The 14,458-nt window shown below is 40.6% G+C and overlaps 1 protein-coding gene across 1 annotated transcript in view; it reads left to right on the plus strand.

Annotated features, from left to right (window-relative positions):
* Positions 1 to 2,568, plus strand: part of ELOVL6 (ELOVL fatty acid elongase 6) — a 73,042-nt gene extending 70,474 nt beyond the window's left edge. The window contains exon 4 of the mRNA XM_033160206.1: positions 2,124 to 2,568. Coding sequence (XP_033016097.1) covers positions 2,124 to 2,548 — 425 coding nt within the window. The 3' untranslated portion in view covers positions 2,549 to 2,568. The remainder of the gene's footprint in view (positions 1 to 2,123) is intronic.
* Positions 2,569 to 14,458: the final 11,890 nt, after the last annotated feature.

A 14,458-nucleotide genomic window follows, 5' to 3' on the forward strand; every position in this document is an offset into this window, starting at 1 on the left:
GTCAGGTGCCATCCTGGTGCCCGGGAATCTTCACTTGGTCACAAGTGGCTGATAGCCAGGTGCAAAATGACCTGGCGAAATATGAACACTGATTTACTAATCAGCTTTACTGCTGATTTAGGTTACCACCCTAAGCCCACTTCATTGGAAGTAGGCACCACCAGTTCACCCCCTTCCTCTTTGCAAGTAAACATGTATGGGGTTGAGGTACAGGTAATGAAGACACTGGTTACTAGTATTTTTTTTGTTTGAGTTTTGAAGCAGGGGCTGCTGCAGGGCAGGGCAGTGATGTTACTGGCCTCCTGGAACCAATGTCTCTGCAGCTTACCAGAGGGGTGAGGCAGTGGGGACGTTGGCACATTGCACACACATTGGGGGGGCATTAGTACCACACCAACCTCCCTCACAATATATGATCTTAGAAAGAATCATGGAATAACTAAGTTTGGTAGGGCATTGTTTACTTGCAATCTTTCCCTCTCTAAACATATCTAAAGAGATATGTTAAATATTGATAGAGTTTTCCCATAGAGGCAGTTTCAATAAGAACATCCCAACTGGAGGCTGTGATGTTTCAGTCTATGAGAGAGCTGTGCCATTTTAGCTGGGGAATGTCTCTTCGAGTAGATCTAATCTTCTAAGTAGTGTGTTAAGAAAGCAATTTGTATCTCTATAGGTAAAATTCAGGGATTTGATTCCATTTGCACAATATTTTTCATTTGCACAGTACTTTTCTTCTCCCCAAATGTAAAGTTAATTTGTGTTGGAACCTATTCACATGACTAAATGTAATGACTTCAGAGGCCATAGTATAATTAGTGCTTCGACTGATATGCGTTTTCTTCATCTATATTTAACTTCAATTTTTCTCAGGCTAATACAAGATAAATAGCCATTATCCATGCTTAGAAAGATAATAGGTAATTTTAAAAAATGTATTTTAGTTTTTTCTCAATAGTAGCTAATACTTTCTGTGAAATGTCTACCTTGGCTTAAATTTCATGCAAACCCAGCCATAAGCTGACTTTCGATTCTATCACTGCAATCCTTTACATGTCAACTGAAAAGTAAGTCCCATTTGAGTTCAATGGGACTGACTCCCAAGTCAGTGGGAGTAGGATTGCAGCATCAATCTCATTGAAAAATTGGTCTTTGCCACTAAATTGGACAAAAAATTCCCAAATGATCTTACACCTCATGGGTTTTGACAGTATAATCAACTGCAAATGTGCCTGGATGGCACGGATGATCTACAATAGAACCAATTCAGTCTGGGTTTAGGCCCGATTATGGGACTGAATTGACTTTGCTCAGCATCCTGGATGACCTGAATCAGGAAAGGTAGTGGGGGATTGCAACCCTGCTATGCTTACTTAATCTCTCAGTATCTTTTGTACCATTCACCATGGTGTCATCTTGAATCAATTGAATAGGAGACATATCAGAGATACTGTATTACAGAAAATAACATTGGACAAGTGCTCTTGTGCTGTGGGGTTCTGCAGGGCATCCTTTGGTCTCCAGTGTTGCATAACATCTATATGAAGCTACTAGGAATGGCCATTAAACTTCTTGGAGCTTGGTGCCATTAGCGTGCTGACGACACACAGCTCAATTTCTCTATAACAGGGATGTCCAACAGGTCGATGGCGATCTACCGGTTGATCGCGCGGGGCATCCCTGGTCGATCCTGGCTGATCGCCAAAAAAGCTCAACAACTTTGGTCAATACAATGGGTAGATCACTGCCAGTTTTTTTTTAGTGGGAGTAGATCGCAGTCTCTTGGGAGCTGGACATCCCTACTCTATAACATCTGAATCAGAAGAGGCTGTGCAAAATTCTAGACCAGGGCCTTAATGGACTGGATAAGGGCCAATAAACTGAGTTTGAACCCTGGGAAGATTGAAGCTTTGTGGTTTCCATGTCTGGAAGATAAGTAAGTTGCCTGTTTTGGATGGGCAGGTAAATGTCTAAATGGGCAGGTACATAGTTTGGCGGTAGACCTGGTTGCATCTTTGTTATTAGAGGGCCAGGTGGCCTCCGTGGCTAGGAGTGCCACCTAATTCACAAGTACGCTTCAGGGTTCTAATATTTCTCTTTTTTTTTTTCTCCCCCCCCCCCAGGAGATACAATATTTATTGTTCTTAGGAAACAGAAGCTTATCTTCCTCCATTGGTACCACCACATTACTGTACTGCTTTACTCTTGGTACTCATACAAGGACATGGTAGCTGGTGGTGGCTGGTTTATGACCATGAACTATGGAGTGCATGCACTCATGTACACTTACTACGCCTTGCGGGCTGCTGGCTTCAGAGTGTCCCGGAAGTTTGCCATGTTTATCACACTATCGCAGATCACACAGATGTTCGTGGGCTGCATCATCAACTACCTGGTCTTCGCCTGGATGCAACAAGGCCAGTGTCACTCACACATTTCCAACGTCTTCTGGTGTTCTCTTATGTACCTCAGCTACTTTGTGCTCTTCTGCCATTTCTTCTTTGAAGCATATGTTAGCAACACCAGAAAAACAAGGAAGGCCGAGTAAAGCTAGAAAGGAGAGAGAGAGTGAGAAGCAGCTGCTCAGGTCATCCACAAAATGGCAAACACAAAGAGGGGGAGAGAGAAAGAGAGAGGGGGGGACAGAAATGGCACAAGAAGGAAACATTTCTAGATGGTGCAACTAAAACTCAGCAGCTAAGGGACAGCTAAGTTTGTTCAAAACCAGTAAGTTTATGATCCTGTCATGGTGAGGACTCACTGAATGATCTTGAATCTCAAAAGGCTGCTGTAAGACATCTTCCTTCTTGCATCTTACTGCTCTTAAAAAAAAAAAAAACACCAACCACACTTTTTTAAGAAGGGGGGGAAGCAAAAGAAGATGATTATTTTGCAAAATAAAATGTTAAAATAAATGGTTTCCCTGAGCATAGATTACTTTTATTTTTAAAAAGCAAACTAATTATTTATATATACTTTCTAACTTGTTGTTTTTAGAATACAAAACTTGAACAAGATTTGAGCAGAGGAAACACACAATCTGTGTCATATGAACATAGGACTTTGACCTGTCAGAGCTGCATCTAGCCCCATAGTGTCACCTCTGACTGGCAGCTGCTTTGCAAGGTCTCAGGCAGATGTTCTGCAACCTGACAGCCATTAAAAAATAAAAATAAAAACTCAAAGAGTCCCAGGATCAAACCTGCCATTTTCTGCATGCAAAGTATCTTCTCTCCCACTGAGCTCTGACCCCCCAACAATACCAGATTTTTGCAAAGGTAAAAGTTTTCTCCTTGAAAGAGTTGAACCCTAAAAGTTTCAATGTGAAAATGAAAAGTTAATCTTGAGTGCCTGCTATAGACAGCCATTTAAGCTCAATTGAAGTAATAAATGGAGAGGAATTGGTTGGGTTTCTGTTTTGTTTTTAGTACTGTGTATTATGCTGTGAGAAGACCTGGTATGAGATATTGATTTGAGAATTAAATACTGTTGAGATGCAGTATCAGAGAGAATGTGTTCCAGTGCATTGTCTGCTCAAAAGCAATGCATATAGAAGAGCAGTTTAATATACAGTCAGTTATAATTAAATATACTTGGGGCTAGTAATAAAGGAGAGCAGGGAAAAGGAATCAAGGAGCTAGGAAAAGGCAGAGTAGGCCAGTCCGCAACGTGCCCTACAAAATACTGGTGAGAAGGGTTTGCGAGTCATAGTACAGTATATAAATTTATTTTTCTGAAGTCCAATTCTCACACAGAATGGCTCTGAGTGTGATTGTTGTGGGTGCATTTTGTTGGGAATATATCACCAACACCACTTGCCCAACGTCAATTCCAGGGACTCCTCAAGCACAGGTTAAAGACTAAGAACCATAACAAGGGAAAGGAGGAGTCTTGAGGTAGCCCATCCACAACCAGCACTCGGGCAACCGACTGCCATTCTCACTAGAGTGAGAAGTATTACATTTCTCTTTAAATTACAGCCATCATTTCCAAATTGGCATCTATCTTTATAAAAAAAAATAACATGCAGATTTTATGCTAACTGTGCCCTCTTGTTTTTCTTTTTTTGGGGTGGGGTGGGGATGGGGGCGTGATTTCTTTTTTTTCTTTTTTTTGGTGCTGTGTAAACGGCCACCCTACAGACAGATCTATTTCATGCAGTCTCTTTTGAGAAGCTGAATGGATTCTGATGTGATGCTTCCCTATGCACACAGGGCCCATGAGGCGAGGTGAGGCAGTCGCCTCAAGGCAGCAGGCTCTGGAAAGCTGGGAGGGGCAGCTGATCCTGCCTCCATGAACCTTACATTGCCTATCCCTGCGCCAACCCAGGACCCTTAACAAACTCTAATTCCTGAGGGTGCCATTTTCTGGTTCACCTCAGGCAGCAGAGTATATTGAGCTGGCCCTGTGTGCACACATCCACCACAGGAATTGTTCCAAAAGCCATCTTGTGAATGCAAAACATTATGGTGGGACTGGTCTTTGGAACAGGAAATGGTACTTTAAAATATCCTGATCGTGGCAGCTTCCATTTTGATTCTACTGCTGCCCATGATGGTTCCAACCACATGAGCTGCAAAGTCATTTTCATGAAAGAAAAATTGTGATTTTATTGTTCATTTTGAGGAGGCGCATGCAAAACGTCCGGTTCTGCTCCTAGCAAATAAATCCAAAATCCCAAGAACCATGAGCAAGCAACGAGCCATCATGGGCAGACGAGAACAGCAGCTGCTATAAACACAGAACAACCCTGAAGTTACAGCAGTCAGTAAATGCAATTGGAATGACAGGCGCAAAGACAAATGAAAAACTAAATATCTTTAGAGAGGTGTTCTTAGTGTTGGATGGAAACTTCAGGGGGAAAAACAACCCTGTGGTATGGTACATATTTTATATTTTTATGAACTTTGAAGAATAGAAATCTGCAATCTTAATAGTGTTCTACAGGATTATATGTGACTTTAGGTAACACTGTGCTTCTGCATTTGCCTCACAAGCAATGCAAAGATGTTTAAAGTGCCCTCATCTGGTCACTTGGAGATACTACCGTAAAAGGCATACGCTTGGCGTCATCACACTGCAAGTTTTAAATGGGAAGGGATTTGAAAGCCTAAATGCAGTAATTGTGCTGCAACAAATTAACTCTAATGTCCAGAGAGAACTATTCTTCTTATTATTTTTTAAATGAAATCTGTAGAAAAATATACTGTAGCATCTTTGGTTGCTTAAAAAGACACCTGGTTCTTCAGTCAGCTGCAGATAAAAGGACAACCTCAGAGAATTAGCTGAAAAGAGCCATATTTTCTACAAGGAAAAGTAGATTGTATTATCTGTAAGATTTCAGTCCTTACAAAGCCAAATAAAATGTGTAATCGTTCCTAGTACTTCAAAGAAACAAGTGTATAAACTCGATGTTATAACTGTGTTAACATAGTATTCTCAATCGTATCAGTTTGGTAGTTTTAACGAAACAATTAGAAGAACTAGCAGAACCAATTAAGAACTGCTGTTCTACATAGAAAAATCATACATGCCTATAACTACAACCATAACACATATGTGAGCTGTCCAAAAATAAAAAATAAAAACCTGGGTGGGGGCAGAATCTCCACCCTCCCCAGCTAATGCAAAACATTTTCCACTTCCCTGCTTTAATTTGAGACTGTACAATACCAAGTCATATTTTCCCTTATTTTTGCTTCAACTGTGCTGCCCACCATTCATGACAAAAAGCTGATGTAATATTCTGTTAGACATAACAAGGGCTTTTAGTGTTTCACCTTGTGTAGAAAAACTGCTGCATTCTATATTATATGAACAGTGTTTTAAGAAAAGGAAATTGGAAAGCTCTCTGGAGTTTAATCATAACTGTGAAAAATGGTGGGGGAAGTTTCTGTCTGTGTCATTTAAGTTACTAATGTTCTGACATTGTTATATGGTACAACCCCCCCCCCCCCAAAAAAAGCAAATTGTTATGTTCAGTGAAACATATGACATGATCTTGAATTACTCCTGTATAAATGGAAATATCAATTAAAATGTATAAAAAATTAATAATGTTATTTTACAGTTTCGGGAGTAGATTGTATTCCACAGTGAGCCTTTTCTGCCTAAGTATTTCTCCCCAATTTCCAATATTTGAAGTAAACCAAAACCAGTTATTATAGAATAACAAAATTATTGGGCAGCAGTAGTGAGTAACTTTCAATGGTGCCATTCATTTTTGTGACTTTTGTTCCTCCTGTTGTGCTGACTGATCTGGTGAATCAATATTCCCACAGATCTTACCTTGAAATAAATGAAAAGGTATTTCACAAGGGAAGCCAATACTGCATTATAGTTTCTTTTCTCTATAAACCAAAGGAACAAACAAAATGTGGTTTTTCTTCCACTTACACTCTTGCATTAACAGCAATGACACTTTAGACTCTAAAATTTTAGAGGTGAAGAAAGGTATTCTTAATATCACTTGTGAAAAATGCTTCAATTCTTCTACCATGATTAAACAGTGATTACTATTCTTGTTGTTGCTATTGCATTTAGTTATTCAGACTTTTTGTGACCGAAAACCCAAATAAACATCACAAGAAACAAGCAAGCTATTGACAAAAAAAAAGTACAGGATGTTTACAGAGGTAATAATTCTAAGAAATGTGTTCTCAGTACTTGGATGTAAGTGCCATTGAATTTAACGGTGCTTGCTTCTGAGTAGATGTGTATATTGTACTGTTATGTCCCATTAGGATTGCACTGTTATATCCCATTATTTGAAATGTGAAAATGTAAACATAAGCTAACTTTCCCATTGAAACCAATGGTTCTTAAAAATGCTTAATTTTAACTTGATTGTGCCCATTTTCTTATGCTGATATGTGTAGTATTTTGAGACAAATGGACATTTTACACCTCCTTTAGTTTTCTTCTCAGAATATATGAAAACAGTTATTAATAGCTCCATCCTGTCCACCACTTTTGGGTCAGTATCACATTGAATTCAGAAGGATTACTCATTCATGAGTTTGAATTATGAGACTCAAAGTAATTCAGAAAAGCCCTTCAGAAACCAATGGTACCTCAACCATTGAATCTCCATAAGGAGAGAAGACCCACTGAAACAAGGGACTTTTCCATTGATTTTAATTGGTATACTCTAGGATACAGTTGTTTGTTGCCCATAGATTCCTTAACCAGCTTCTAATGTGTAGTGCCTTTTGTCAGGGGCATAGCAAGCTAAATTGGTACCCAGGGGCAAAAAGAAAATTGTCACCCCCCTCCCAGGCATGGGAAGGTCAGGTGGTACCCGGTGCGGAAAATTTCTTGTCAACCCCACAATTGATCCCCCCCCCCGCCCCCGCCGCAAAAATGGTTTTACGTTATTTCATTTTTTCTTACAAAGGAATTATAACAAGTAATAATAATAAAAACTTTTTATATCCCACCCTCCCCGGCCGAAGTCGGGCTCAGGGTGGCTAACATCAGATACATAACATTGGTATAAAATCAAACAATAATTAAATTACCTCCTAAAAACATCTCAAAATCAAATTAAAGTCTAATTAGATGGCTTTCCACAGGGTTAGGGTTGGGAACAGTAAGTGTTCTCTGAACTGAAATTTCAGCCTTCATGACATAGGAAAACAGCCAAGTGAACAGCTATTTTGGTGGAGGAGGGTCAAGATATTAACCGATATGCATGAAATTTCATATATAGCTATATAATCCCTAGTATAGTAAGATAAGACCTTCGGAGCAGGCATTTTAAAAAAAAAATCAAAAAAAGTTCCTTGATAATTTGTCACCCCCTCCATTATGGAACCCGGGGCGAACCGCCCCCTCCTTGCTATGCCCCTGCCTATTGTTTTAACTGTTCTGGGACTGCACAACATTATGGATAGGAGAGCTTTCCTACATGTGTTCATCTCTTGATTCAGATATGCAATGTAAAAGTGAATGATCTCTACACCTTGAGAACCCAAATTACCTGAAAACACTGCCAGCCAACACAACATCTGGAGCAACATATGAACAGCATATGCTCTCATTATTTCCATTAATCTTGAATTTTATTTATTTATTGCCATTGCTTATACAAATAGGTACCTATTTAAGTGTGGAAATTGTGGCACAAGTTAACAATAGTCAGGCTCTTTAACTGGAAGTTTGCATTTAAAATGCATGTTTAAAAGTGGGTAGGATTTGTCTCTCGGACTCAGCAATATGGTGGGTGGTGGAACAAAGCATGTGTGAAGTGTTCTTTTCTGTAGAATGGCATCATACATAGCTCACAAGACAAAACTGCAAAAGGGTCCAGCACACCTACTCATGAGTCAGTCCTCCTGAAATGTGTGACACTTTGTCATGAATGATGGTTACTTAGGTGTGCGTGCCCTCCACTTGTTTTCCCACTTTAGAATAATTTGAAGATCATTCCATTGATTTAGGGCAGGTATCCTCCAGGAGATACTGAACTACAACTCCCATCATCCCTGGCCTGTGGTCATACTTACTAGGGCTAATGGGAGTTGTGGTTCACCAACATCTGGAATGCCAAAGGGCATGAAGCATTTCTTAAAATTTTGCATATATTTGAAAGTAAGAAATTGTAGCTGAAAGCAAGAAAAGAAAACTTCCCAGCGATTTTTTTTAAATGTTATGCAACACGGTATGTATGAAGCAGTATTTGTTTAACTAACATGGAAATAGATATCTCAAATATTGATTGATTTCAGTAATGAGACTTGGTTCAAGCCAAAATCTCCAAAGTAGTAAATGGCTTGAAGCTATGGCTGACAGTTCTCTTTTGGTATGATGATATTATCTGGAGGAAAGCTGTGACTGCTGGTGGTAACATGGGCTTGGAACTCTTTAACTGTGACTGCAGGTTTTATGGCATCCTGGGGACATAAGTATTTCACACACCTATATTATCACACTGAAATCAGGCGCAGAAAACCAAATGAGCACTCAAAAATATTATACAATGGAGGGGGGGACATATTTAGAGAGTATTTCCCTAGCTTTTGGTCATAGGAGGTATCAATGTGACCTACAACAGAAGTGTAGAGTGCTCCTGTTCAGCATTCCAGCCTGCCAGGATACTCCATTCTATCCTTCCTTCCTTCCTTCCTTCCTTCCTTCCTTCCTTCCTTCCTTCCTTCCTCTCTCTCTCTCTCTCTCATTCTGCAAATCAGGGGCTTTCTCAAAATGTGCTGATAACTCAATCATGTGCATGGATGCTGCCATCTTGGCTGCATAAGGCTCCATGCTCAGAGAACAGGAGTTTATTATTAGTGTATAGGAACAGTAATATTTCAGCTGTGCACTTTACTTCGCTGTGGCCTGGGGAAGAGTTTCTTATGCCCAGCGCCACTTGTGCTACTGCTCAAATCTCGTTGGGTTCAGTGAGTTGTGAAGGTGCTCAGCCCCTTGCAGGCTGCCGGGGAGATTACTTGTAGCAATGGATACGTGCCCTCTAAAATAAATGCACCCCTGAATTATGAGCCAGCGACCCTAAGAAGAAATGTCCAGTTGTTCTTTGTGTTAGCAACACTGCTTTAGGGGCAAACTAGATGGGGTGGCATCAGTTCCATTTACTGCAATTGGAAGGTTTTAGCAGCAATGGGGACAGGTGGATGGGAAGAGCAAACTCTGTGTGAGACTTACCTTTCTTCTTAGATGAGCTCCAATGCCAGAACTCAGCTGGGCAAAAAGAGCTCAGGGCGATGGATTCAGGGAGTAAGCGCTTCACTAACTTGCCCCTTTTGCTGTTAAAACCAGTCATTTTTTAACACAATTGGAGCAGTCCCAGTTTAAACAATATAGCCATCACACTTGGTTTGACCCTTGGAAAAGCACTAACACATCTTGGACTCAGATGGATAAGGCTACGAATCTGTAAACAAGCCAAGTTTCTCTTCATTTTTACAAGGTCCGGTTGTCGATGTTGTCTACTCTGTCATTGTCTCTCCAGAGTCTCAGACAGAGGTCATTCCCAGCACCTTCATTCCTTTTCATTCCTTGCTGACACTGAAATTTAGGTGTCACAAATTGAATCTATGCCCTCTACCACTGAGTCACAGTCTTACCCCAGTAAATGTCCACTAATGCCAATTTTACCCATTATTTTCATTTGATGCACATTAATTCTCTCACCATGAGTAGTAGTCACGTCATAAAGAATGCTCAAGTCCGGTGCTCTAGTTCGTAAGCAATCTCAGACCTTTCTGTCCACTGGGTGCAATTATTAGAAGTATTCACCATTTGGAAATTATGGGTAAAAGGTGTGACCCATCATCAAAAAGAAGCTAGACCTTTTAAGGCAATTTGCTGCTTGTTTTCATAGCATAATTAAAACCGGAACTCCATTTCTCTCCACTCCTTTTTGTTATAGAAGGTTGCCCCAATCTATCAAGGGCTATCTCCTTCCGCACAAGAAGCTGATGTTGAAGCACATCTGGATGCTGATATGCTGCACAATTCTTACCAGTATCCCCTTGAACTTGATCAACATGCCCAATAAGGTTGTGGGTGTCTCTTCACCCAGGGCCATAGGTGTCACAGGTGACAAAGCACAACTAGATAAAACTGGATCCCTTAGTCTAGTTATGGGCGCATGAAATAGTCAGTACAAAGTCCAGCAAACTCAGCAGCAGTTTCTCTAAGGCTGCAATGCTATATGCACACCTAGGAGGAAGTCCCATTGAATTCAATGGGATATACTTCTGAGTAGACATGCTTGGTTGTGCTGTAATAGGTTGCTGTGATGTTTTTAAAAATAGACACATTGCATTTCAAAGGCTCACACAAAAAAAGAAAAACCACCCAGGGCATTAAAATAAAAACGCTAGTAATTATTTTTGGATTTCCAATTTCACAATTAAATCCATCTCAGAGATTTACAGGAAGCCAAGTCATGTTGTTGAACGCTTTGCTTTTGCAGACCAACTCTCAAAGTTGCAAAGTCCATGTATGTATATTTGATTCTGTTGTCAAAACAGTAGTATGTTGTTTTCCTTGCTAAAGCAATTTAAACCACCTAGCAAAGTCAGCAACAGCTATTTGTATCAGCTTAATTCCATCAGCTTTGCTGAGGGCGGCTACTTCCGACCAGCCCTTTGGATCAGCTTTAGCTATTGCAGCACAGATAATATTTTGTACCAAAGCAGCTAAAGTTATCCATGGGCAACTGGGACGAGATGAAATGATCTCCTCTCACTTGTCATTCCATACAGCAACATCTGCCGCTTCCCAAACTTGTGCAACAGAGTCTCTCTGAGCTGCAGCTGAGCTGTTGAGCTGCTGTATGGAGCACTACTGTAGCTCTGCTGATGACTGGACTGAGACATTCTGGGTAGCCTGGAGTTCCAGTGCCTCAGCATGTCCATTTCTAGGCATGAGATGCTACCAGTATCCCAAGCGTTTAATTTTGTCTGGAGTCGTTCTTCCCATGTATCAAATATGGAGCCATTGACACCATGTCCTCCCTGCAATGCTCTACATCAGCCTTTGCCAACCTGGCGCCCTCCAGATGTTTTGCACTGTTGTTGTCATCTGAAACATCTGGAGTGGGCTGGGCTGGTGAAGGCTGTTCCGTTTGTTATGTGGGTTGCCACATGTAAGCGTTCTTGTTCTCACTCACGCGTCTGCTTTCTCCGAAGCCGTTCAGTGCTTTAGGCTCTTAAGTGTCTTAACGCTTGAGCTAGATGTACATTCAGATACAGTTGTAGTTCTGTAAAATATCTATGAGATAATGACTAGGAACAGCTTTATTTTACCATTTTCAAAATATTGATATTTCACTACACAAAGGAAAATTTTGATTTTAATTTTATTTTTGGTATATGGATATTCTAAATAAAATGTTGATTTTTGGTTTAAAATAGCACACGTTTCCGCGTCTTCTTGCACTGTCTCTCTATCTATCCCATACTCTCCAACATTTCTCCGATGAAACTAGGGACATCCTATTCCATACCCTCTGATGAAAATAGGGATGTCCCAAGGAAAAGCAGGACATTCTGGGAACAAATCAGAAACTGGGACAGTTTCTGTAAGCCTGAGAATGTCCCTGGAAAATAGCGACATTGCCTATCTATCGATATTCCATTGTGTAAGAATGGATGTGTGTATGAATATGGTTGCTGAGAGTACAAATAAATAAATTGGAGTGTATCAAGTTAACTACCCCTGGACTCAATTATCTTGGACTTTTTTCTGCTGTTTATAGCAATAGACACAGATGCCCTGGTGGTTTTGCTGTCATGTAGGCTCATGGCTTGGTCACTAAATACATCCTTTCCTGTGCCCCTTCATGATTTGTGAGTTCAATGGGAGCTGAGGGAGTGATACAAAACTCTGGAGGCCTTCATATCTTGCAACCATTGCAAGGTCTGGTCAGATCAGATCAGAAGAATCTTTATTTGCATCAGCCACTAGCCATAGCAATAAAACAAAATGTACTGAAGATAGAGGTAAATACATTTTGGAGGTTTACATCAATAATCAAATAATAGATCTTATTCTAATTGCCCCAGCTAAAAACCTTGCAGTTTTTGCAAAATATTGATCCAACTTGAGTATCTTTTAATTGCATTTTATACATACAAAGCACAGCACTTTTTTTGCTTTTGATAAAATGGTTATTAATGTTGTCACAGACACTGAATGCTGGGAACAGGGCATGTTATGCATAAACAGGGGGAACACTTAAACCCTTTCATTGCTCAGTGTCCCTCTAGCTATTCCCTCTACTCGCCAACCTTTTTGATAAACTGAGATCACCAGTCAATGATGTTTACCCCATTAACTGAGGAAATTGGACTAATTGCTAGAGCTGAGCAGCATATTTGATAAATAAATAAAGATTAATAGCTGTGCTGCCCTCTGCTGAAAGATTTTCTTTTTATGGGTTGGAAGAGAACTGAGCGTTTATTATCCCTATTCATTTGCAGCCAGCAAGTTTCTCCAGTTGGGTGTGTTTGTTACGAAACCAAAAGGTGTGGGGCAGGCAGCTCTCTGTCATTTGGTGATTCTTACCTGCTTTTATGGGGCTACACCGGTAGCATACTATGCCAGTAAGAGAGCAAAGTTGAATGTGAATTTTCATAAAAGTATTCTTAAGAAAGGAAGATTACTGAGTCCTCTTGCATCCTGTGAGCATACAAATTGGACCTTTGCTTTATTTCTGCAAATCAAAGAAGCCTTGAGCTGAGCTGAGCTCATATTGGTTCACTCCCAGTCCCTGCAACAGAAGCAGAGGACCATAGCTGGGTCGGCATGTTCAGCACAATGCATTCTGCAACTCCATGTGCTCTATCCATGCTCTGATGTTCTGAAAATAAGTGACTGGCTAGCTATCTCATTGGGCTAGTTTATACTCTCACATGTTAACTATGTTGCATTGTGCATCATTGAGATTATGCACTGCATAAAAACACACATCTCTGTTTCCTGATCTGGAGATTCCAGTGTACAAGTTCCTCTCGTTTTTCTTCCTTTCTGTCGCTGCTGCATGTCATTTTATTTCCAACTTTCCTATTGTCCCCCTTCCCCAACACCTTTGCCAGCCTTTCCCTCTGGTCCTGCATCTTCCACTCATCTTCACAACTTCTGAGAGCCAGTGTGGTGTAGTGGTTAAGAGTGGTAGACTCGTAATCTGGTGAACTGGGTTCACGTCTCCGCTCCTCCACATGCAGCTGCTGGGTGACATTGGGCTACTCACATTTCTTTGAAGTCTCTCAGCCCCACTCACCTCACAGAGTGTTTGTTGTGGGGGAGCAAGGGAAAGGAGAATGTTAGCCGCTTTGAGACTCCTTCGGGTAGTGATAAAGCGGGATATCAAATCCAAACTCTTCTTCTTCTTCTCAATCTGTTTTCTACTCTGCTATCCCAGGTGAGCTCCATTTCCTTTTAGAACCCCTGCATCCTGGACCTTTCCCCCACAGCTTCCCATTCCTCATCTGCATTCCCTGTTGATGGTTGCATGCACACTAACTATTTTGTCTTGAAACGGACACCCTTCAATCAATCACTTTTATATGGGGAGCCTAGATGCTATCCAATGCATTGAGTTCCACTGTTTTTTGTGTTGTCCACCCTTCCTTTCTCAGATCCAGCTTGTGGATTTCCTTTCCACTTAAAAAACAATTCAAATGTGGAAAGGAAAAATGTTAACAAGGTGTTACAGGGCTACTGTAGCTTTAATAAGCTGCTTTCTTCTTCAGAAAGAATACTTTCCTCTGCCTTTAATTGCTTTCTGTTCAGCGTCAGGAAGTATTACAGGTGAATTGCCCCTTCATTATCCAATAATTAATCTGTTCCTGGTCTCCATGATCTAGACCCTAGATTCTAGGCTGATGGAACCATGGAAAATCAAACAGGCCTATAGACCACACAGCCTTTTCCAAACCCCTACAACCATTATCAAAATGCAGATGAACAAGCATATGAATGTACCTTA

Source organism: Lacerta agilis, chromosome 9, assembly GCF_009819535.1.
Source record: "Lacerta agilis isolate rLacAgi1 chromosome 9, rLacAgi1.pri, whole genome shotgun sequence".
In the NCBI taxonomy this organism is placed as follows: Eukaryota; Metazoa; Chordata; class Lepidosauria; order Squamata; family Lacertidae; genus Lacerta; species Lacerta agilis.